A 25,244-nucleotide genomic window follows, 5' to 3' on the forward strand; every position below is an offset into this window, starting at 1 on the left:
CAGTCTTGTCATTATTATTTACTTGTTTCTGACGATAACACCAGCAGAAGCAGCAACATTATTTTCTTTGTGAAAGACTTTATTGTGGAAAATCAAAACAAGTGCTCATACAATCAATAAAAAGGTTTGGGGATGTTCAGCAAGCAGAGCTAACAAATTGTCAAATTGTACCTTACATTATTTCCATCTAACATATCAGACAGCATGAACCTTCACAAATAATTCAACATCTCTTTTTTAGTTGTAGCTATAGCAGGGCAATTCTCAATATTTGTGCAATTTAAAGTTAGAAAACATAAATTGATTCATCATTTTTGTGTTAGTACCCATTTCAGGAGACTTTCAGGAAAATCACAGATAAACGCTGATCTCATCAGGCTCAGGCATGGGAGGCGGGAGATTAACCACCTCTGTGGGCTCCTTCAAGTTAGGATCGTAGTCGGTGCCCTCGTCCCGAGGTGTGCGACGCTCGGCGCAGTCATCAACCAAGGTGAAGAAGACGACAGACAGGAGTGTCACGCCCACGCTGACGCAGCCGAGCACCAGACTGGCTCCGTACTCAATCACGGATTCATCCCGGTGTACGCCAGTGAGGTACCACACCAGACCAGTCAGCCCACACATGCCTGAGCACAAACAACAAATGTATTAAAATGACATCACTGTACATGTAGCATTTAGTTTCATTTGATATTCTGAAGATTGAGTTTGCTTTAGGGAGGCTTACCAGCGATGAACTTGAGGACTCTTCCAGCAAACACACACATGTTCTTGTGTGCCTGCAAGAAGGTGCCCAGACAGCAGCGCTGTCTGAAACAGGCGCTGAGCACCAAGAGGACGAGAAAGGCTTCCAGCACCAAGGTGAGCAGGCTCGAGATGGTACCCGTCACCATCAGTCCACGAACCCAGTAGTGGTAAACTGCACAGCAGAAATGCCAGTGAGCAAAGAACGTTCAAAATAATTGTAAATGTTTTTTCTAGTTAATGTTTGTTTTTACAGGTTTTCCGTCGCTGGACTAATCTGCTACAAGCATAAAAGTTGGAGTTGTTGACGTCCCAGGCACATTGTTTCCACATGCCCAAGGTCAATTTGACCAGTTGACAGTCGATTGGAGGGGCAACGCACATCCGAACCAAGTCGGTGGAGACCGTGACGACAAAGAAGCCCAATGTGCACAGGAAGCTGAGCCCAAGCCTGCACAACTGCACAGCCTTGTCCAGCGTCACTGAAACCCCAGCCATGATGTCCAAAAAAAAAATCTGATGAGGTCAAAATCCAAATGGGGAACGTCAAGCCTGCTGGCGTGGTGGCTGTCTGAAAATGTACAAGAAAATTTAAGTCATATCACAAGTGTACTTAAAATCCAATATACAACATTGCAAAAGTAGACCCCCAAAAAAGTTGTAATGAAGAAATAAAAGTCCACACACTCACCTTTGCTCGTAGGTCACCGGCGCACACTTGTGAGGGGTCCGAGCCGCAGAGTAACATCTTGAGTGCGGTCCCTGCCAAGATATACTAAGTTGCATCTCGCAAGGCATTCTGGGTAATGACATCACCTGCCATTTTCCGAATACTCTTAACAAAACTCAGCTTATAGTTTCTAATAAGTATTTCAAACTGGTTTTAGGATTTCAAGGATTTTAAAGTCGTGTGTGTATAACTCGGATTGAAGTTTCGAACTCAGGTTGAGGTTTCATAATTTGAAACTCAGGTTATAGATGCGGTAAGGACTTGTTTTGGCAAGCACGCAACGCGGCCCTGACCTTAAAGCTGAGTTACGCCTTATTCTGGCAACATTTTGAAAGAAATGAAAGATAAAACTAATAAAGACATACCACAGAAGACTGCAATTGTGGCAAAATGTAAGGCTACAAAGTATTTACTCGGGCAGATGATGCACAGAATTATTAACTCAATTTTATAACTGTTAGAAGTTGTGATGTGACTTTGAATCCCAAACCCTCGTTTAAAGATCCTAATTTAAAACCCTTGTGTCTTACAAAACAACTATATTCTTTGCAAAACACTTTGTAAACTTGCCTTAAATTTACACATGTAGGTAAACCTTCATCTTTTGTATTTATTTATTTATGTATGTATGTGTATGTATGTATGTATGTATGTATGTATGTATGTATGTATGTATGTATGTGTGTGTGTTCGTGATTTATTTATTTAATTGCTTATTTGATTATTCAATTGTTTTTTTTTTTATTTCATTTATTTCGTTGGCAGTACACATGTTGGCTCTCTTGTTTCCACTTTGACCAGCAGGGGGCAGTATAGCTTCAGGTTGACAAACCTGGCCGCGATCTCGGGGTCTGACTTGATTGAAGGCGGTGCATGTGATGACGGATGAGTCTCTGATTGACTGAAAAGTTTGGGCTATGTTTTGGGGTTTGTCTCCTCCCTCACCGAATTCCATACAAAGCCATCAACTCATTCTGAAAAGTTTCACTCCTCACAAGACAACAACGCTGCATTTTGGATTAATTGTTTGGATTTTGACCTCCTGAAATCTGATGGCCAGGTTGGGTGCACTGCTGTGCGGTTTTGCATTGGGCCTCCTGGGCTGGTTGGGCATCTTGGTCGCCACGGCCAGCAACGACTGGCTTGTTCTGTGCAGGCACAGTCAATTGTCCGCCTGTAGGATGTTTGACATTGTGAGGACCAAAGGCCCGTGGGCCGAATGTTCCTCCTCCGCTTCCAACGGAATGCAGACCTGCTTACCCTTCCAGATCTTCGACCTGCCTGGTATAAAATCCTTCTGATGCATATATATATATCTTCAGGAATTTATTGTGGATCATTAGGGTTATCAAATTTTCATTCTATTTCCTCTGTCGTTCTCATTTGTCTTGTGCAGTTTACGCCCACGTGACTCGTGCCCTGATGGTCACGGCCTCCATCTTGGGCCTGGTTGCCATGGTGATGGTGGCCACGTCCATGCCCTGCATCCGCCTGGGTAGTGACGCCCAGAATTCCAAGAACAAGAGTGCCGCCGCCGGAGGAGTCCTCATGCTCATCGCCGGTAAGCCTGGACGTCTCTCCTGATATTTTTCACTCTCCAAAAGAAGCCACAAAATCAGGAACACCTATTGATGACATTTAGCCAAGTCCATAAATATTGGGACACCACCCCAATAGTCATCTATCAGTGCCATCACCATTTTTATTCTTGCTGCTTGTCAGGGCTGTGCGGGCTGCTTTCCACCGTCTGGTTCTTCATTGGCGAGAACCTGAACGAGCAGGTGATGTCCTTCGGCTTTGCGCTGTACGCCGGCTGGGCGGGCGTGGTCTTGTCCCTTTTGGCCGGCGTCATCCTGAGCTGCTGCTCCTCATCGCCGGCGTCCCGTCCGTACCAGGACCACGGCAGGGTCTACTTTTCCAAGATGGGGGCAGAGGCCACTGCGCCAGCCGCCACGTCGTCATCTCCCAACCACACCAAGAGTGTCCATGTCTGATGAGGTCAAAGGTCATCTCTCTCGGTGGACTGACTTTTAGCCGTCAAATGAAAAACGCGTTAATTACTAACTGTGTTCAATGTTTGTGTGTTGATGACGTTTTTATATTTGCAAATATATATGCTAAAGTATATTTCAATTGTATTGTTTGACATTTTGTTAGGTCAGCTTGCTCAAACAGTATTCCAGAACTCTTTCTTTGGGGTTATTTATTGTTTGTACACACCCTTGTTTTTGATTTTTTTATCAAACTTTTCAAAAAGAAATTTCTATGACGTGACTTTGTTTTCTGGTTGGTTGTTTGATTTGTGCAGATGCCAGTCATGACTTACAATACATGGCCTATTTTTTTTAATGGAAAAAAACTTGCATTACTATAGATGGTCATTTTTTACTAAGAAAGAAAAAGCCTTACTATAGATGGTCTTTTTTTTACTGAAAAATAGAAAACCTTCCTATAGATCAGGGTTGTCAATTCAGGGCCGCATTGTAGTCAGTGTTGGAACGTGAGTGAACGATTCGTTCAAAAGAACGATCTTTTCAGTTCATATGACTTCAACCAGTAGGTGTCAGTAATGCACATTGAAGCTGGTGCCACCTCGCCGTAAAACAAAACGAAGAAGAAAATGACGTAACTTCCTGTTTACAAACGAGTCGTGAAGTGCATTTCCCGTTCACCAACGGAACTGATCTGTGAGTGAATAAGTCAGTGAGTGAGTGATTTACATTTCTAATTCATCGGTAGAACGGATCAGTGAGGGAACGAATCGTGACTTTCCCGTTCGCGAACGAGTTAGTGGGTGAACTTCCTTCCTTCCCCCCGTGCATCAACGGATCAGTCAGTGAACGTGTTGCGTCTCCCTCCTGGCGTGAGCTATGGAAGCCAGAATGTCGATTGACGATTTGTCAAGGAAAGAAAGAACCACTCACTGAAACACTTCTTTTATGCTTTATTTTCTCCAAGCTAACGGCTAACTTTATTGCATGAAGAGATGCGCCGTGATGCAACAACGGGGAGATTATGCTTCTCTATGGGTCATCTTGATTCTATAACACTTATATTAGTTTCTACATAACGTGTATGCATATATACGCCTAAATATTGTCATCCAATATTTCTACTGCAATTTCACATGAGATTTCTGATTTGAAATGTACTTTTATTATTATTTTAATAAACATTTATGTTCAAATTTGTCTGGTGTTTTATTCCTTGTTTTTATATTCGCCAATTAAAACAAAAATCAGGCATTTGGTTAACTGCTTTATATGACGATATGTATGTGTTTTACGTTGTTATGAGTTGGAGTCCCCCAAAATGACAAATGTCTGCATAGTGGATTTTTTTTCAACCTTTTATTCAAACACAAACGCATTCGGTATAATAACACCATCAACTACAATCCAACAAATACAAAAGTAAAACATCAATGTCGGCATAACGTGTGTTGGCTGGCATTGCTATGCAACGCTGTCTGTTGTCACTCACTCGTTCATCTTCGCGAACGAACCTGAAAATGGTGTGTCCGAGTGACGTCACAGATCAGACAGCCAATCAGAAAGTGGCCTGTTATTAGGTACACCTGAAAATGGCGGTGTACCTAATGGAGTGTCCAAGTGACGTCACAGATCCAACAGCCAATCAGGAGGTGGCCCGTTATTAGGTATGCCTGAAAATGGCGGTGTACCTAATGGAGTGTCCAAGTGACGTCACAGGTCAGACAGCCAATCAGGAAGTGGCCTGTTATTAGGTACACCTGAAAATGGCGGCGTACCTAATGGAGTGTCCGAGTGACGTCACAGATCACCCAGCCAATCAGAAAGTGGGGGTGAGGGCGGGTGTGGCACTTTTCACTTAAACCAGGGGTGTTGACCTCCAGTCCTCGAGGGGCCGCGTTCCAATATGTTTTCCAAGTTACCCTAATTAAAAACACCTGCGGGAAAACTTTTAGCTTCTTTCACGTCCAAAAGGAGCTAAAAGTTTTCACGCACCTGCACTTAACGAGGGAATGTTTTTTTTGGGAGGCTGTGTTTTGTTCATGTACAAGATGAACATACAGTATAATATATAAGTGCAGCTGGAAACCACAAATAAATACATGCTGTCCTGATTGATGATAAAACTTGGAGGAAAATGTTTTCATGAACATATTTTAACAAGTTTGCCAGGGGTGTCGACCTCCAGTCCTCGGGGGCCGCGTTCCAATATGTTTTCCAAGTGACCCTCGTTAAGCGCACCTGCGTGAAAACTTTTAGCCACTTTCAGGTTCAAAAAGAGCTAAAAGTTTTCACGCACCTGCACTTAACGAGGGAATGTTTTTTTTTTTTTTGGAGGCTGTGTTTTGTTCATGTACAAGATGAACATACAGTATAATATAAGTGCAGCTGGAAACCACAAATAAATAAATGCTGTCCTGATTGATAAGACTTGGAGGCAAATGTTTTTATGAACATATTTAAACAAGTTTGCCAGGGGTGTTGACCTCCAGTCCTCGAGGGGCCGCGTTCCAACATGTTTTCCAAGTGACCCTCGTTAAGCGCAGGTGCGGGAAAACTTTTAGCTTCTTTCACGTCCAAAAGGAGCTAAAAGTTTTCACGCACCTGCACTTAACGAGGGAATGTTTTTTTTTTTTTTGGAGGCTGTGTTTTGTTCATGTACAAGATGAACATACAGTATAATATAAGTGCAGCTGGAAACCACAAATAAATAAATGCTGTCCTGATTGATGATAAGACTTGGAGGAAAATGTTTTCATAAACATATTTCAACAAGTTTGCCAGGGGTGTCGAACGCCAGTACTCGGGGGCCGCGTTCCAATATGTTTTCCAAGTGACCCTCGTTAAGCGCAGGTGCGGGAAAACTTTTAGCTTCTTTCACGTCCAAAAGGAGCTAAAAGTTTTCACGCACCTGCACTTAACGAGGGAATGTTTTTTTTTTTTTTTGGAGGCTGTGTTTTGTTCATGTACAAGATGAACATACAGTATAATATAAGTGCAGCTGGAAAGCACAAATAAATAAATGCTGTCCTGATTGATGATAAGACTTGGAGGAAAATGTTTTCATAAACATATTTCAACAAGTTTGCCAGGGGTGTCGACCTCCAGTCCTCGGGGGCCGCGTTCCAATATGTTTTCCAAGTGACCCTCGTTAAGCGCAGGTGCGGGAAAACTTTTAGCTTCTTTCACGTCCAAAAGGAGCTAAAAGTTTTCACGCACCTGCATTTAACGAGGGAATGTTTTTTTTTTTGGGAGGCTGTGTTTTGTTCATGTACAAGATGAACATACAGTATAATATAAGTGCAGCTGGAAAGCACAAATAAATAAATGCTGTCCTGATTGATGATAAGACTTGGAGGAAAATGTTTTCATAAACATATTTCAACAAGTTTGCCAGGGGTGTCGAACTCCAGTACTCGGGGGCCGCGTTCCAATATGTTTTCCAAGTGACCCTCGTTAAGCGCAGGTGCGGGAAAACTTTTAGCTTCTTTCACGTCCAAAAGGAGCTAAAAGTTTTCACGCACCTGCACTTAACGAGGGAATGTTTTTTTTTTTGGGAGGCTGTGTTTTGTTCATGTACAAGATGAACATACAGTATAATATAAGTGCAGCTGGAAAGCACAAATAAATAAATGCTGTCCTGATTGATGATAAGACTTGGAGGAAAATGTTTTCATAAACATATTTCAACAAGTTTGCCAGGGGTGTCGAACTCCAGTACTCGGGGGCGGCGTTCCAATATGTTTTCCAAGTGACCCTCGTTAAGCGCAGGTGCGGGAAAACTTTTAGCTTCTTTCACGTCCAAAAGGAGCTAAAAGTTTTCACGCACCTGCACTTAACGAGGGAATGTTATTTTTGGGAGGTTGTGTTTTGTTCATGTACAAGATGAACATACAGTATAATATATAAGTGCAGCTGGAAACCACAAATAAATACATGCTGTCCTGATTGATGATAAGACTTGGAGGAAAATGTTTTCATGAACATATTTTAACAAGTTTGCCAGGGGTGTCGACCGCCAGTCCTGGAGGGGCCGCGTTCCAACATGTTTTCCAAGTGACCCTCGTTAAGCGCAGGTGCGGGAAAACTTTTAGCTTCTTTCACGTTCAAAAGGAGCTAAAAGTTTTCCCGCACCTGCACTTAACGAGGGAATCAAATGGACACTCCATTAGGTACACCGCCATTTTCAAGTGTACCTAATAACGGGCCACTTTATTAGGGAAATATCATGGTCAAAGGTCACAGGTGTCAAGCTCTAGTCCTCGGGGCCGCGTTCCAACATGTTTTCCAAGTGACCCTCGTTAAGCGCAGGTGCGGGAAAACTTTTAGCTTCTTTCACGTTCAAAAGGAGCTAAAAGTTTTCACGCACCTGCGCTTAACGAGGGAATCAGACGGACACTCCATTAGGTACACCGCCATTTTCAAGTGTACCTAATAATAGGTCACTTTATTAGGGAAATATCATGGTCAAAGGTCACAGGTCCAGAACCAGAACCATAGTTCAATGTGAATGTCGTGTCATGAGGTTTAAATGACTTTTCCACACATTTTTCTTTTTTTTTTATTTGCAATAAATCACTTTCTTTGTTGCATGAAACATCACAACTCAGCAGAAAATAAAATGCACCTGAAAGCAAGTTAACAACTCACACACACGTACACACACACACACACAAAGAAAACAAATCAATAAAAAAAAAAAAAAAAAAAAAAAAAATGTTTTAATAAATCATACCAGAACAACCAAATATGGGATATCTATTCGTTACTGTGTGAAGGACAACAAGAAACGCAGAAGAAGGGGAACAGAGATGATTGTGTCTTGTAGAATCATATTAAAATATTCTCAACTGTCTGCTATCCGAGCTTGCTTGTGATTCTTTACTTCATATAAAGGACTGTTGTTAAAAATAAACTTTTCCAGTCAGGCCTCCTCGTTGTGAGAGCTTCACTTCCAGGAAGTCGCTGTAGAAAAATACTTGGAAGTGTTTTGGACTCAACGACACCTTAACGCTACACTTAACCGTTTTCTACTAATTGGACTGTGACAGAACTGGCATCAAATTGAAACATACCATAATTATTCCAAGCTTATGTGGCTCTGAAAAGTGGAGCCGGTGTGGATGTACAATGTTTTTTTGTTTTTTTTTTGTTACCACTGCATGCAGCACGGATAACATGCTTAACACTCCACGCACGCTTACACAAATCTTGAAAGCACGCACGCACGCACCATTTTTACAATCCAGCATCTCAGGCTCGGCCACGCCTGAATGTATTGTTATTTTGACTGAGCTGCGACCGCCTTTGGCTGAGTTGGGAGGTTACATAGATGAGCACGTGTCCATTGGGAAACAAGGTGCAGTCACAAACTGGAAGGGGCCGGCCGGCCAGGGCTTTGCAATCACCAGAGGTCGGGCGAGGGGTCAGCGTGGCATCCTCAGGTTTAGTGCATCGGACAAATAAGGCTTCACCTTCAAAAAGGGAACAGATGCAGCAAAGAGGGGCACACAGGGACCAGCCACAAAAAACACATGTCAACACAAAGCCAAAAACATGCTGACACGGCAGCTTTGAGTTGATACAATCTCAGGTACAAATTGGCAAAAAAAAAAAATCTCATTTATGTCCGATTATGAGGCAGTTAATATCGGCTAATTAAATTAACTTTACAATTAATCGGTCAGGTTCCAATAAGAAAAATGGGAAAATTAAAATTAACTCTTTTTTTTTCATTCAAGCTATCTTTTTAGACTCAAACTGCTCTTTTGTTCAACATGAATATTCTGAATTCCTCAAGTAACAAATCCAAGCAGGAAGCAGCACCGAGTGTACAAACCACCTCTTTCAAAAGGCATGCACGCACGCACAGGGAAGCCAGCGCAAAAAAAAAAAATCCAAAACCAACAAAACATCGCGCACGGGAAGCTCGTGCCACATGCAGAACGCAACACACACAGACACAAACAAAACCCAACAATAAAAACAAAACATCCCATCGCGGAACATGAAGGCACTATCGCAAGCAAAGTGACTCAGAGTACAAAGTGTGACAACATCCAAGCCTGCTCCTCATAGTCATAACATTGATATCATACTTAATTTCATGTAAAATACTAGCCAAAATAATTTTTAGTTTTTTTAAAGTGATCAATTGGTTAATTATTTGGTAAAGTATTCAATAAATTATTTTTTATTAAAGTATTAAATTAATTGGTTAAGTATCAACTCAATTCTAATAAACAAATACCAATAATAATAATAAATAAATAAGCCTAAATAAAAATAAACATTTTGAAATTCCTCAGCTATAAAAGAATTAAATTTTTACTAAATCAAACAAGTCTTTTTTTCATCCTGAACTTTTGACTGTGATAAAGACGTGCTGACTTTTTGTGACTTGTCTTTGCTAACAAGCAAAGTGAGCAGCGTTGCTTCCGCGCTTATCTGCCGCCATGTCTGCACTTAGCTATCAGTGTTTAAGTGGCTATTTTTTTTTTTTTGGGTGGTACAAACCGGCGAAGGACATTGCAAAAGAAGGAGTGGGGGACAATCTGGCTCACAGAGTGCACACACAAACAGCAACGCGCCCACATCCACATGCTGCCATGCCCGTTTCTACCAAACTCCCGCCACTCCAGGCAGTTAAAAAAAAAAAAAAAGATCCATCCCTTCAGAAATCCACGGGGTCCTCATCCACCGAGGCGACGCCGGGCTTCCGAACGGGCGTCCCGTCGCTCTCGGGCTGGGCCTGCGGCGCTCTGCCCGCCGGGCCCGACGTGAGCTCGGGCGGCGGGTAGAAGTCGTCGTCGAAGCCGCAGAAGCCTTCGTCCACGCCTTGGTCGTAACGCTGGTAGGTGGAAGCGTGCGCCTCGTTCTCCCGAGCCGTGATCTCCAAGGTGCTGTTCCACATGCCGTAGCCGAAGTAGATGAGCACGCCTGTCAGGGAGACACAAAGAGCGGGCAATCCTCGCGTTCCCTGAAGGAAAAAGAAACATCTTCTTGCTCAACTCACCGACAAGGCACCATATGGAGAATCGTATCCAGGTGATGGCTGACAGTTTGAGCATGAGGTAGATGTTGACCAGCATGGCGGAGGCGGGCACGAAGGGCACGCAGGGCGCCATGTAGGGCAGCCGCTTGGGGTTCTCCGGCTGTTGCAGGATGATGACCACCAGCAGGGCCAGCAGCACCACCAACAAGATCAGGAGGAGCACAGCCCACCAGCGACCTTCCTCGATGCTGCTCGCGCCTGGAATGCAAAATGACTTTTGAAATCTAAGAGAGCCAAACAATGTCTCCATTCAAGATGTCTCTACTCACCAAATATGATAAAGGAGCAGAAAGCGAACATGAAGACAAAGAGCAGCAGCACACACACGGTGACGGTCTTCCCCGTGGCGACGGTGGGCCGGTCCATCTTCCCCGGAAGTCCCAGTCGAATCCTCAGGGTGTAGTAGCGGGGCCCCAGGAGTTTCTTGAGCCGGCGCGTGGCTCCGCCCTCCGACTCCTCGGCCTCGATGCCGCTGCCCATGTCCACGGTGCCGTAGTTGGGGTGGCCGGCGGCGTAGGCGTTCTTGTCGGGTTTGCCGATCAGCATCTCGTTGTCGCCTAGGGACGGCAGGTTCTTGGCACCGCACGTGTTGGTGGGCTCGTCCGGGTCGTCGCGGCCCGGCGAGCAGGCCTCCTTCTCGCACTCGGCCAGGACGCCTTCCTTCCTCTTGACGTTTTGTTCCTCAGACAGGAAGTTGACGAAGCCGTGGATGTCGCCCTCGGGCTGGTATCGCAGAAGGAGCACGCACAGACTCACCTACACAAGGACATGGAACCCATCAAATCCGCGTGGCACCGAATGCATCGCTCATCCTAGCCGAATTAGCTTCTTGTACCCACCAGCGTGTAAGCCAGCAGCGTGCCGATGGACATCATCTCGATGAGATCTCGGAGGCTGACCAGCAGGGACAAAAGCGCAGCCAGGAAGCCCGACACCACGCAAGCCACGGCGGGGGTCTCCGTGTAGGAAGACACGCGGGCCAAGAACCTGTGCGCAATCACGCACATAGTCAACATTTAAGAAGTTTGAGAGGTCTGAAAAACAATACGGGGACTGACTTGAAGAGCAGGCCGTCGCCCGCCATGGCGTAGATGACCCTGGGCATGGGGAAGAGCGAGCCCAGCAGCGAAACCGTGAGCCCGGCGATGGAGCCCACCGCCACGATGTACTTGGCGAACATGCAGCCGTGCACGGCGAACATCTCCATCAAGGGGGCGTCGGCGTCGATCTGGTCGTAGGGGACCATCAGGGTCAGGATGACGGACACCTGTCGGATACACCGGACCGACCAAATTAATTATCAAGCAAAAATACAGCTAAAAACACAGCTATAAAAATTGCCCCCTAGATGAGTGGTGGCCAGTGGGGTGGGCCTGTCCTGGCCACCTTGTAGCGCCGCCCCTGGTCATCCTGCTAACAAGGTTACAAAAGAGCAATTCATCAAGGATGTGGACAAGGGCGGTGCCATAACATTGTGCTGGATGCAGTGAACTGGATTTGCCGCAGCATTGGCCCCTTTTTATTCTGAGGCAGCCGTTGCCCCTGGCAACCGTCATCCGACGTGTCAGAGTCACAAACTCAGACGGTTGTAGCATAAAGGCCGGCAGACTGTAGGTGCGCGGTTTCCACGGCAACGTACCGACACGTACGCCGTCAGACACGTGACCAGCGAGGCGGTGATGGCGTACGGAATGGACGTGTTGGGACTTTTGGCTTCCTCTCCCGTCGTGGCGATGATGTCAAAGCCGATGAAGGCGTAGAAGCACGTGGCGGCGCCTTGCATCACCTGCGGCGACAAGCAAACCAGACGGATTCTTTTTTTTTTTTTTTGCACAACCAAACAAGCCGTAAATAACTGACGTACCCCCGACCAGCCGAAAGGCAAGAACCTGCCGTGGTCCCAGTTCTCCCCGTTGACAAAGAAGAGCCCGGCCACCATCAAGAAGAGCCACACCAGCAGGTTGATGACGTTCAGCACGTTGTTGAAGCCCACAGAGTTCTTCACCCCCAGCGCCACGATCACAGTCACCAGCAGCGCGATCACCAGCGCCAGCAGGTCCGGATACGACTGCTCTCCTTTACCTGATCACAAAAACACACATTTCATTTTTTTTATGATGCTGCTTTTCAACAGTCCAGCAGGTGTTCCTGTCAATGTTTGCCGCCGATCCCGAGCCGCAGCGCAAACAAGAGCCGGGCTGAGGTCGGGTGATGCGATATGCGTGTTGCCAGGCGACCGGCCCGCCACACGATGGATGGCACATCCTTCAGTTTTGCAATTAAAAAACATGAAGTGCTTCCCACTTGTCTGACCATCTGGGAAATGATCCTGGCTGTCTTCTAATAGTCTCCTTGCATGCTATTATGCTCCCGAGGCAAAACGTAAATAATGAGTATCTATTACACTCACCAAAGCCGTTGAGGGTTCCGATGTGCTTGATCATGAAGCCGCTGATGCTGTGATTGGCCAGCGAGTCGGCCATGCTGCTGAGCGCCGAGGCGCCCGCCGCCGTGCCGATCAGGTACTCCAGGATGAGGTTCCAGCCGATGAAGAAGGCCACGCACTCGCCCACCGTCACGTAGCTGTACGTGTAGGCCGAGCCGGTGGTCTTTGGCACACGAACGCCGAACTCGGCGTAGCACACTCCTGCCGCACGGAGCTGAAGGTTACCGTGATCCGATTGACGCCTAGGAGGGCGACTCTCTTACCGGACAAGATGGAGGCCACGGCGGCGATGATGAAAGACACGATGACGCCGGGGCCCGCCATCTCTTTGGCCACCAGGCCCGACACCACGTACATCCCCGTGCCGACGCAGCTGCCCACGCCGAGCGACACCAGGTCCACGGTGGACAGCACGCGGGCCAGCCGGGTGCCGTGCGGGCCCGTGCCCGCCGTTGCTGAGTCCAGCATGGACTCCACGGGCTTGGTCCTCAAGACGCGTGATGTAAAGGTGTGCCACATGGCGCCCCATTGGACCCGGCGGGGGTCCAGCTTGACTGTCAAGCCGCTCATGCCCAAGATTTATAGTCCAGGAAGAAATTTGTCTTTGACGGGTGGATGTTGGGGGATGTCACTCTCGGTCTCGTCTTGGTTCACTGGAGTCTTGGTCTCGGCATGGTGAGAGATGACCTGAAAAAAATACAAACACACATTCATTAAAAAAAAAGTCTCCAAAAGTTTTTTAGTATGCAAAAGAACTCAATCAGGCGTCTCAATACAATAATATGCACCCGATGCTTGCGGTTGGAAAAAAAGAATAAGAAGAGACTATTCGTTCCAAATTGCACGTGCAGTCTCCTCTTTTCACTTGACCTCACCGAGTTTGGTGAGCAAACACTCGAGTGAGGAGCAGCACGCGCTCGTCGCCACTCGGCTGTAATATCAACCACTCCGCCCGTGATTGCTGTTCCCGTTTAAGTGCACCAATTTGTTTGCCTGCCATAAAAACATTTTCAAGGCCAGAGTGGCATTTTTCATTCAAATGAGGACTAGCAGGGAATTTTCAGCAAATAACCTGTGCCCTGAGAGAGGAAGACACTAGGGGGGAGTTCATATTGGGAGGCTTTTGTACCTTGCTCGTAAATGGCACTTTTGTTTATCTTCGGGACGTAATCCTCCCACCGCTCTTTTGGCTTATGCCAAGGCCAACCTTTATCTTCACTGTTAGCAAAGCAGGAAGCAGATGGAACACCTGCCTGTTGCCCGCCTGCGCCACTTTTGTCTTGCTTTGTTTGGCCCACGCTGGACTGTTCAAACACATGCGAACAAACACACACAGACAGACAGACAGACACGTTTGTGAGTGTGCATGAAGTGGATGGCATTAGCTGACGTCAATGCTAAGCGCAGACAATGGGATGGAGGTGGGGAGCCAGAGAACCAATAAAGGTGTGTGTGTGTGTTCACAGTAGGGTAAAAATGCAGCAGTGTGAGATGTGTCCTGCAACGTTAGAAAGCTAGGTTCCATAGACCAGAAAGTGCACTCTGATGTCAGGATGTCTTCGGGGACTGTGTGTGTGTGCAAGGGTGTGTGTGTGTGTGTGTGTGCAATCTGCCGTTTCTAAATTTGTCTGTTACATAATCCTCAGCTTCCACTCCCTCATGTTTTGTTTTTCTCACTTTCTCATCATCAAATGTGATGATGACATTCTGATCAATAATAAAAAATAATAATAAAAATAATAAATTTAAAACCCTCCTCCTGGCTTTAATCCCTTATTTCATGACGTCAGATTTAAAACCCAGACAGCATCAACTGTTACTATAGCTTAGCATGACAGCTACCAGCCAACCCAATAAATATCCCAAATCAGAGAACTTGTGTTTTGTTCAATTTGGGAAAAATATATATCGCAAAAAGAGTTGAGTTGACCCCTTTTTGATCTAACAAAAGTTATTTATGAATGCATGCTTTTCTATATGGAAAATTAAAATTCAAACCCAGAACATCAGAACTGTGAGTCAGACGGTACTGATTTCTTTTTAGATGAGCACCTGTGGCTTTTCGTGGGTGTGCGATGGGGGGGTTGCAGATGTCTAAAGAGCAAGAGCGAGAGAGAGAAAAGGAGAGGGAGAGAGAGGGAGGGGGGGCGCCGTAACCATGTCATGAGGGATTAGCCCACTTCTGCACTGTGACACATGGTCACGTGGATGCTATAAGGACGCGATCGCTAAAGGTATTGCGACGTGGATGCAACTTACCCACGTTCCGCCCTTGTTTTGCCGCTTCACTGCGCCTTCTGTCCGGTCAAGGTGAGGAGATCGGATGCTGCTGATGGTGGTGGTGGTGGCGGTGAGGACAAAAACACGCCCGCTGCAGCATCACCTTCAGCCGTTTCCCGACGCGCGTGTCGTGCGCCGGCCGGGTGAAAAGCACAACAGAGGTAAAGGGAAAGAAAAAGTGAAAATTTGCTGGAAGAGGAGAAAGAGGAGGATGTGAACGGGGGGGACTCACTGCGGCATGGCTGGATGAGACGATGCCCGCATCAGCAGCAGCATCTCTGGGCTGGAGGAGAGAGGAGGGGGAGGAAGAGGAGAGGAGGAGTGCATGAGAGGGAGGGAGGGAGGGGACGATGATGCAAAAAGCTTTAAATCATTCACGAAGCTGCGCGTGGATTTTTTTTTCTTTCATTCGCTGTCGCAGATGAGGTGATTTGCGCGCTCGTAAACGCATGTACGCGCACCGACGGGCTTTATTTTGGCTGCCGATTGTTTGGCAAGGATGACTTGGACGCGCGACAAGAAACTTTAAGGGAGGGGCGCGGGCGAAGGGAAAAAAGGGACCGATTGCGGATCGGATCTGGAGCGAGGCCTCAGAGCCACATCCGATTTTTAAACTTAGCAAATCAGCAAGTGACTCATCACCCGAGAGGTGATTATCCAAAGAATACCACATCACGGGAGAGGCCATATGATTGAAGTCTCTTGAACGATCAATAAGCTCACACATGTAGCCGTGGCAACAAACAACCTGCCCGGTGAATGCTAAAGGTCACGGATGGGGAGTGGCAACATTTTTTGCTTTGAGCGGCTTACGCCTGACTGATGTTGATTTAATGGCATCAAGTGACTAAAGGACGTTCATTGGCAAAGGCAGCAGCCGTCAGAGTCCTCAGTGGCTTTTCTCATCAAATAATCATCACATGGATGAGCTATGATCGCCCATTCCAGCCATAGACAGACAGTCAATAGACATTCATTATGAGTGGGAAACCAAAATGAGAAATTGTAATGGGGAAAAAAAAGTAGATGAAGTCATAAATTAAGAGTATAAAGTGGATAAATGCTTTCACACAATAAACGTACCGACAGCAAATAAAGACTTACAGACCTACTTCAGCAATAATTCAAAACACAAATTAGCACGGAGCACGTTAGCCGTGCGCTCGCTCCCACTACGGCGGTGACGCGCTCAACGTCGCGTGTGGAGACTGGCGAGCCGTGACGTGCCCTTGGCGAAGAGACAGCTGTGCGACCTGAGTGCCACTACCCATAATGCAATGCTGTCTGATGTGGTCACCGGGCCACAGGGCATTGCTGACCCTTGGTGGAACCGGCATACATCAGCTCTGTGTGTGTCCAACGTGATCTACACTTGCATGCTTTATTCTGGATCACAAAGCACGGCCTGTTCACGCAAAAGGAAGCCTTCATCAATCTAATTAGATTAAGTTGGCACGATGGTTCAAATTTCTTCTAGCTCTTCTATTTAAAATATCGTTTGACCTGATTAACAGAAAATTTTGTGAAATTAAAAACAAAAAAGACTATGATTACATTTCTATTGGCTCGTGGGTAGATGATTAAAACAAATCAGAGACATTTGAGAGCGGCTCCCCTTTTAAGTGGAAGCAATTGAAAATTCAGTTATAATAGATGAGGTTGACATTTGCACCTCGCCTGCGGCATGTTTTATTTAACACTGCTCGTGCCTTCCTCCTCCATTTTGTCATCATATTTCTTTAACATTTTGCTGAAACATCGGCAACTTAGTCACGAGCGTTGCCGGATTTCCCAGCTGAGCATCCAGCAACTCGCAAAATATGGCAGAAAAGCTGTTTACCCATCCAGGAAATCCAAGGTCAGCAGAGAGTGACTCATTGTACGCAGCACAACACACGTCTCCGGTATGGCCATTTGAACGTGGGAGGCGTCCGGGGAGTCTGCTGGCGGTCAGCGTGAGTCACAGAGATTAAAAGCTCCTGAAGGAACAACACTTCCGCCTCAAACAACTGTTGTCTTCTGCTGGGAAGCTGGCAGGAGAGGAGTCGCACTGTTAGCACTATGCTAACGCATAATGGCAAAGGCCATAGATGGCTAACAATTTTTTACACGTTGGAAATCCACTTGAAAGGCTGCTACCAAAAAATGTGAAGGAAGTGAAGTGATGTGAACACATTTCAGATATTCTGTATCCCTAACACTTCATTTTTTCCACAGTTTTTTGGTTTTGATTTTTGAAAAAAGAAAAGAAAAATAAGAATAATGCTGCAGCCACAAAATGTGGAAGAAGTGAAGTGATGTGAACACATTCCAGATGCACTGTATTCGCAACACTTCATTTTCACCACATTTTTTTAAAAATACATACAATACATAAGACAACTCAATTCTGCCAGGTAAATATAATTTCATCCATTTGGGAGAAGAACGAAATGTGGAAGAAATGAAGTGATGTGGATACATTTTGGATGCACTCTATTCACAACACTTCATTTTCTCCACAATTATTTGTTGACGTTTTTCAATACAGTCACAAACAAAAATCAACATGGCAAAAATGTGTTTTTTTTGGGGGGGGGCATGAGTTTAATTCTCGCTCAGAGAAATATAAAATGAGTAGAATCATTTCCAGATTGTGTTGGCGTCCAATTACAGGTTGGGCAAACGGGCAGCTGTCTGAATGCCGAGTCGCGTTCTCGGGCGGGGTCAAAGTTCACATTGGCAACAGATGATTTCTATTTCCTTTGTCTTACTCTTGACTTGTTGTCACATTCTTAACATGTGCACGCACTCAAAAGTTGGAGGATTACCTTCGGAGAAAGTCAGTTGCATGTTGTGCATTTTACAAATCGAATCAAGGGCGGTAGCCCAAGCAACTGATTGGATTACGCCGCGGCAGGAAGTGATTACCGTATTCCGCCAGGGGGTCGGGTGACGGGAGCTCACCGGAAGCTGCCGGTCGCTCGTCGTCGTGTGCGTCTGAGTCATCCGGGCCGAGCTCGAGTGGCAATGAAGTCGTGGAAAGGCGGGCCTGTGGATGGGATGATCATAAATTAATAAAAGAATAGATAAATAACCTCTCAGCCATGACAACGGACATTTTTTTTTTTTTTTTAAAACATGGGTGTTCTCTCAAAGAATTTTCTCCAACCAGAACATTTGAAAGGCATCAAACGGCCCTTCATCAAACATTTTGGAAGACCACAAAAACAGTAAGTAGGACAAAAGCACTGAGAGACTTTTAGCCTTTGACCTTTGATAGAAGAGGCCCCCCTCGGTTGGGACCGAAGGATGAAGGGCGGGCGGGATAACAGACATCGGGCCAAGATAAGCAAGACCACTGTGGTGCGGGCTCCCTTTGTGTGAGTGTGTGTGTGCTCCCTGTACAACACACATTGTCTGCTTCTTGTACACACAGTAGCGAAAAACAAGACGTTTTCAATTGGAACGAGGAGATAAAACCACTTCCTGAAATAAACACACTTACTCAGTTCTCCAACTTGCTGTACATTGGAGTTATTATCTCCCACATGCTGGTTGTAACGCACTCCCCCACCTCCGGGAGCCGAGCCCACAGTGTTTTGATAGCCGCTCCCAGTCCTCCTGCATCCACAAACACATATGCGCCGCATTACATCCTCCCACACACCCGAAAAAACAACGACAAGCATGTTAAGGATGAGCGTGCGCTTGAGTCAACATGTCACCTGTGCAACTCTGCCAACAAGTTAAGAATCAGGACCAGTGATGAGGTTCCTTACACTTTTTTACGAGTAATCCTCAAAATTATCTTCACACTTTGACGTCATGCTTTATGGAGAAATAAAAAAACAAATTGGAGGGCAGGGGTCAACGCTCGGATAGCTGCTTTAGAGTGGGCCTTGTTTGGATGAATTTATGGGAGCGGCTTACCGGGGTCAGCCTGCCGCTTGACTCCTCGTGGCCGTCCAGGTCGGTTTCCTCCGCTTGGACAGTGACCCACTTCACTTGGACCTAGCCGGACTGGGACTGCTCTTGTGCCGGTACGGCTCGTGGCACTGCGGCTGGCTAGGGTACCCACGGAATGGTGCTTAACTTCACAAAGTCCTCTTTGGATTTTGAAGTGGCCTCTTTGAACAAGTTGGGGATGGATTGATAGGCTGCTGACTGTTTGTGGGGCTTTTTTGTCTTTGATTGCCTTTATTGCTATTTTTGGCCTTTGAGCTCTCCTCTCACCAAGTTGGCATTTTCTGCTCAATCACCATTCTTGTGAGTTCTTATTGGTCCAAACTGTCCAGGCTATGATCACTTCTTAACTGGCTGTTACGGGCCTCTATCAAGCATTGTGGGGGGGGTCAGAGGCCCTGCAAGGCCCCCCTGTAGCTGTGGCCCTGCAATGATCTTCAAAGTCGATTTAAACTGGCCTCGTTGGTCACTTGGCATTGTTTTAGCTTAGTGTAGCAAAGCATTATTTTTGGCTATTTTGGATTTCTTTAACTGTGCGGCACTCTTTTATGTTCTGTGAAGCACACTTGTTCTCCTACGTGTATACATTGTATTTTTATGACATCAAGTGAAAGCCATCTTCAGAGACCTTTGATGCTTACAGAAAGTTTCAAGATGCTAACACTACTCGCGCAAGCTGACAGCGACCCGAAACGGCCCAAGAGGGAATTTGAATCTCCAATGCGACCTCTCCGCCAAATTGTCTGGATCAGCACGTCCTTGACATTATCACAAAGTGTTCAACAACATCAATTTGACAGACGATAAGAAAAAAAAAATGTTTCCAAGAGATGAATGTGTCAATTGTGCGTTGGTCATGCGGTGCTCTCCTGGGAAGTGTAGGAGGAGAGCTGACGAGATGCCTGTTTGGAAGACGATGACAGAAACACATCAAGTACTTTTGCAACACTCCCCTGATTTGTCTTAGTTAAATATAAACATTCACAAACTTCTAATATTTTAGATGGTTTTGAAATATTTTTTACATTTTAAAAACATTTAAACATGCATATCATTTTACAAATATAGGTATACATTTTAAAATGACCTTTTAATGGAATACTTTCTAAGAACACAGCCTAATAATCAATTGCTTGTTTATATTCTTGGTGAAATCGACAACAACAAAAAAAAGCTTATTTCCACCACAAAATGGAATCAAAGTGGAAGAAAAATCAAGTCTCAAAAAGTCAGGTTAAGGTGGGGAGACCTTGACTTGGCCGTCAACCCGCTTTGATATATTTAGGACATCTTTGTATCAAGAAAAAAGTAACAAGCTAACATTATTGGTATACTATGTCACTGTCAAAGTTTCTTTTATCATCATTGTTGTCTTTTTTTCTTTCTTTTTTTCCACAAGGCACGCTCATCTGTTTCCAATAAGAAACCACCCGAGCCGCTTTTATTTTTTCAAACTTCATGACAAGCGCCCTCCTGCCCTCTGGTGCTACCTTTGCACATATGGGCCACCATTTTTGGATGTTCTCACGACAACCAGTTGACTAATATATCCTGAAAACACATACAAGTTGGACAAACAAACAAAATTACACAACTGTTGTCAACTGTAAAAGGAAGCATCAGCGAGCTTCCAGTCAAACGGTGACATAATGACCCTCCCTTCGTATGAAAGAAACCTTGAGAAGGTTTCAAGATGGCCTATCCTCCTCCTGTTCCCATCAAACCATGATTAGCCACAATATCGCAGGTGTCACTGACTACCATAAACATACCCCCTGCTTCGGATCTCTGCTGAAACGAAACAAAACTTTTTAAATGGTCATGAAAAGGGACATTGATGTGCTTCAAACATTCAGGTTTTAGATGCTTGGGGAGAAAGCTCCTTTATGACATTTACGCTCTAGGTCTAAAATGATTTTATGGTCACAAACCTGACATTTGACTGCCACCTAGTGGACAGCTGCGGGATTGCATGCTTTTAACGAGCAGAAAGGTGAGAGGTTAATTTCGAGTATTTTTACATTTACAGAGGGAGGAAAAAAAGAGATACTAAGTAATTAGAATTAAGTTTTATTTTTCCCAGTATGGCATAACGTTTACATGTTTTGTTTTTTTAAACACTCAGTCCTTATGACACAGTTGAAGAAAAATGTGGAACTGAACAACAGATATACTACACCACATGCAGATATAATATACAAGGATAGAGTATTTGGAATGTCTCAATTGTAAACAGTACAGTCGGAAAGTCAAAAAAAAAAAAAAAGGCAGCAGCACTAAAGGAACCTATGCTATGGCATCTAAAGTCTAATAAAAGTAACAGTAAAATGCACCAATTGGCTTCAAAAACAAAACAAAAAAACACTTTTGACAGTTGCCTGGCAAACTAACACTAAACCCTGAGAAAAACGATCATCTCTATCGTTACTGCTCATGGCAGAATATGAAACAGGTTTTAAGAGCTAAAAAAAAAAAAAAATCAGGGATTCAGGGAGCAAACGTCACTAAAGCCTTTAAGGCGCGAGCGGTAGAACTTTCTAGCAAATTTGCATCAAAACCATTAGCATCTTCCATTAAGGACAGTTGAGGCCTACAGGCTAGCAGGGATTAGGTTGCGCAAGACCCGCCTGACGCAGCATTTCCAGACGTACGACAAGATACAACCTGAACCACCTTTGCATGCTTTGGTCCTCGAGCTACCCGGGGTTTCACCTATTTGAATTGCCCTGCACTTTTTTTTTTTTTTTGGGGGGGGTGAAAAAAAAACTTGGCTGTCGCCCTTTTGTTTTGTCATCAGTAACGTTTCTTTGTCTCAAAGGGGGGAAAAAAAATCTTGTTTAAAAAAGCTCATGAACTCGACTTGAACCATTAAATAGTACACTGCAGATATGCTGATTACATTTAAAAACCTAAACAACACTTTTTTTTTTACTTTAAAATAGTATTTGACACGCAACATAAGAGGAGACGTTGAGAATATTTGCAGTTGGTGGAGAAACGATTGCAAGAGATTCTCCCCATCGGTTCTGGCTTAGAAACATTCGGCCAAGATCCGATAATCCACCGCGACAACAGTAATATGGACATCCGACGACGCACTCACCCCAAAATGATTCTACATACAAAACAGACGTAGCACTCTCCCTCCACCCACTACCTAAGATGATGAAAAAAATAACTATTATTATTTCATTGACTGTGTTGCATGACCTAGCGAAGCATTTGTTTGTTTGCTACGATGTCTAACTTCCAAATTATTACTTAGACAGGTTTCAATATTCCCCAAAAAAAGAAAGCCTATTATTTTAAACTGAAGAATTTTGATTTGTTCATAAATCTATGAACAGTCTTACATTGAACTTTCTTTTATGAAATAATAAAAGCCCAATATTTGGGCTAAATGTTCTGCTAGTTTCAGTGACTGGAGTCACTGGAGGCCAAATAGCAGGGTTTCCCCCAAAAAAATGGGGGAGGGGGGGCTACCTCAATCCAGCACCACGGAGACACTCAAAGCAGAAATGTGCAGCGAGCGCAGGCAGCAAAAGGAGAGCTCGGCTTAATTGGACCCTGGCTTAGTGCCTATCACCTGCTCTTCACCGAGAGCCAGTAACACCGTGACCTAGAAGAAAAACAACGGCATTATCGAGCTGCACTAGTCTCTTCCAAAAGACATGCAAAACGGGAGAAAAGAAACTCACGTAAAACTCTTCCCCATTCTGCATTCTCTTCTCAATTTCTTTGCCCAAATCGCCTTCGGGCAATCGAAGGTCATCTCTGGTACTGCCAGCATCGTCCATCAGGGTCAAAAAATCATCGTTTATACAGACGGCCTAGATACGTCAATGGAAACATGGAAACTCAAAACAGAGGACATCTTTTTTTTTTTTAATCACCTCAAAAAGTTGCACCCATTTTCTCAAGAAAATGGTAACTGTTTGCTGCATCACCCCAAAACAAAAACAATTTTGACAAATGAATGTCTGCAAGGGAGGAAAGCATTTCTGAACCCACTTGAATTTTTTTTTTTTTTTTTTTTACCCATTCATGTTTTTTTCCCCCCTTTCACTGATTCACAGGCCGAGAGGAACCAGTCAGGCAGACTTGTCAGTCAAGAGGCAACCTGTTTAGCAAGTTTGCTGTACATCACGTTCTCACAGAGGTGTGACACGCCCTCTTAGCAACAAGGCAAGTTCGTCTAATATAACACGCCCAAAAGAAAAAAAACATGCCCATTTACGTAGCGACATAAGTGACCACACACACACAAAAACCATGGGCTAAGGATTTCAGAGGCCTCGAAAATCCTCCGGGACAAAGAAATTCCAAATAAAAAATTTGCACTACCTAGGTATTTAACTTGAGCACTTCAGTAAGTTGAGGTTCTGGGAGTCACGTTGCCAACGTGCAGCAGACAGAGAATCCATAAACCTGTTTTCTGGGGTTGGTCACGTGACATCCACAATTTTGGCATGCGTAATTGCGAGTTACATTAGCCGCCAGCAGAGGGCGACATTACCCTGTCGCCTGAGTTTGATAATTTTGTTTAATTCTTACTCCATAAGCGGTACTTGAACTACAATACTGTAGTTTTGATTTGTGCGGGACACTCACATACTCTTGCAAAAGAAATGTTTGGGTTTAGATGTTCTTTCAAGACAAAACAGCTAATACCCAACCTAGCCAACATCTCACCTGGTAGTCCGTCCTGTTCACATTTGGAACGTTCATGTTATGAGTAGATGGACAAATATCTTCATACTTCTTGCCAGTGAAAATGTCAATTCCAACAAGATGGACCTATAAACATCATTTTTGAAATATTAGCTTCTGGCACAAAGTTGTTGTGAGCATTATGGGTGTTGGGGTCACACATGACACTGACAGCTGACATTTGTGTTTTATTTACCTTGGCATGGCCGTGTTTGCCAGTCTTGGAGGTAGACATGTCAACAATCTTACAGGGACGCCCTTTAAGCATGACAAAGCCATTCTTCCTCAGGGAAGAGGCCTGCATAGGGTATGTGGCAGATGCCCCAGAATCTACAGTATCAAATTCTTCCATGCTTATCTTGCTGTATGAACACAATGGGTGATCTTTTTAAAAGGTGAGATTAAAAATAATGCATAGCTTCCAACGAATAAAAGTCTTATTTTATGATAGTCCTAATAAAGCCCACAAAGCGGTGTCGTTTTACGTCAGAAGAGCTGAAATGTGTGTTTAGGCGTATAAATGTGCCCATACTGGCGACCATGGGCCAAAAATAAGCGTTTTTTTTCTTGTTTTAATTTGTAGGTATTGGTACCTGTGTAACCCTCAAACAGCCGTCTTCATCTCAACGCAGGTATGCTTTAAAAACATCATTTTAAGACTTTTTGCAAAGGTGTAATTGTGTATTCTTATCGTAATGTCACGGGGGGCTATTGAGGAAGGTTTAAAATAAAGACGGCGTTGGAATGGCTGCTAGTCATTTTAGAAAAGGCACATTGACGGTTTTGCCACGGTGGCCCACACCCAAAAGACTTGACACGAGTTGCTAAATATTAGCTTTCCCAAACTGGAGTCTCTTCCAGGCTAAGTTACTCATTAACCGCACGGGGTATCTTGGCTATCTTTTTTTAAATTCACAAATAAGAGCAAAGACGTTCGTTCGTTTGTGGAGTGGCTCTACAAACAATGTGTACTTACCTGTGAGAACTACTGACGCCACGAGGAAAAAGGAACCCGATTCGCCTGAGGAAAATATTTTATATGGCGGAAGTGCAGGTAACCGCTCACGTGATCAGTATGCGATGGGTGGAGCCAATCACCTTTACGCTCTCTGTCGAGCTCGTGACCATATTTGGGCAGGTGACAAAAGAATGGCGTTTACGTTTTTTGCGTACCTGTATTTGAATGCAGTCATTTTTTACACATTCAATAAAATAGTAATTTGTGCTTCAGTTATTAATCCAAGTAAAAATGAGTGCATTCATTTTGTTTTTAATTTTGATTCCTTTATAAAGATCACACTAATGAAGTAAATGCAAGGAACGTAAATATCCTGTAAACAACAA

General features: G+C 44.7%; 4 protein-coding genes across 9 annotated transcripts; 1 reads left to right on the forward strand and 3 right to left on the reverse strand.

The window, feature by feature from the left end:
- Positions 1-58: 58 nt before the first annotated feature.
- Positions 59-1,602, reverse strand: LOC148384906 (uncharacterized). The gene is made up of 4 exons (XM_088400110.1): positions 1,436-1,602; positions 999-1,315; positions 728-919; positions 59-626 (listed from the first exon to the last, which is right to left on the reverse strand). The coding sequence occupies exons 2-4, from the start codon at positions 1,240-1,242 to the stop codon at positions 352-354; spliced, it is 711 nt and encodes a 236-aa protein (XP_088256236.1). The 5' UTR covers positions 1,243-1,315; positions 1,436-1,602; the 3' UTR covers positions 59-351.
- A 536-nt stretch (positions 1,603-2,138) lies between these two features.
- Positions 2,139-3,748, forward strand: LOC148384907 (claudin-11-like). Its single transcript, XM_088400111.1, has 3 exons — positions 2,139-2,758; positions 2,871-3,035; positions 3,197-3,748. The coding sequence occupies exons 1-3, from the start codon at positions 2,527-2,529 to the stop codon at positions 3,466-3,468; spliced, it is 669 nt and encodes a 222-aa protein (XP_088256237.1). The 5' UTR covers positions 2,139-2,526; the 3' UTR covers positions 3,469-3,748.
- Positions 3,749-9,949: 6,201 nt separating this feature from the next.
- On the reverse strand, positions 9,950-20,014 carry slc7a14a (solute carrier family 7 member 14a). Of its 6 annotated transcripts, XM_088400370.1 has the most exons (17): positions 19,158-20,011; positions 18,953-19,055; positions 18,733-18,848; positions 18,192-18,276; positions 17,086-17,275; positions 15,478-15,528; positions 15,225-15,348; positions 14,095-14,269; positions 13,229-13,652; positions 12,930-13,166; positions 12,384-12,601; positions 12,159-12,305; positions 11,578-11,786; positions 11,359-11,506; positions 10,789-11,275; positions 10,481-10,717; positions 9,950-10,404 (listed from the first exon to the last, which is right to left on the reverse strand). In XM_088400370.1, exons 9-17 carry the CDS (start codon positions 13,533-13,535, stop codon positions 10,139-10,141), a joined length of 2,256 nt encoding a protein of 751 aa, XP_088256496.1. In that variant the 5' UTR covers positions 13,536-13,652; positions 14,095-14,269; positions 15,225-15,348; positions 15,478-15,528; positions 17,086-17,275; positions 18,192-18,276; positions 18,733-18,848; positions 18,953-19,055; positions 19,158-20,011; the 3' UTR covers positions 9,950-10,138. The 6 variants fall into 6 exon arrangements, with proteins under 6 accessions (XP_088256496.1, XP_088256495.1, XP_088256499.1 ...); XM_088400369.1 differs by lacking the exon at positions 17,086-17,275; XM_088400373.1 differs by lacking the exons at positions 14,095-14,269; positions 17,086-17,275 and having other exon boundaries at positions 19,158-20,014.
- Positions 20,015-21,244: 1,230 nt separating this feature from the next.
- LOC148384909 (eukaryotic translation initiation factor 5A-1-like) lies at positions 21,245-24,972 on the reverse strand. Its single transcript, XM_088400375.1, has 5 exons — positions 24,877-24,972; positions 24,097-24,262; positions 23,883-23,987; positions 22,889-23,020; positions 21,245-22,809 (listed from the first exon to the last, which is right to left on the reverse strand). The coding sequence occupies exons 2-5, from the start codon at positions 24,250-24,252 to the stop codon at positions 22,747-22,749; spliced, it is 456 nt and encodes a 151-aa protein (XP_088256501.1). The 5' UTR covers positions 24,253-24,262; positions 24,877-24,972; the 3' UTR covers positions 21,245-22,746.
- Between the last annotated feature and the right edge of the window lie 272 nt (positions 24,973-25,244).

This window comes from Syngnathus floridae, chromosome 16, assembly GCF_059516105.1.
Source record: "Syngnathus floridae isolate MCC-2025c chromosome 16, RoL_Sflo_1.0, whole genome shotgun sequence".
Classification (NCBI taxonomy): domain Eukaryota; kingdom Metazoa; phylum Chordata; class Actinopteri; order Syngnathiformes; family Syngnathidae; genus Syngnathus; species Syngnathus floridae.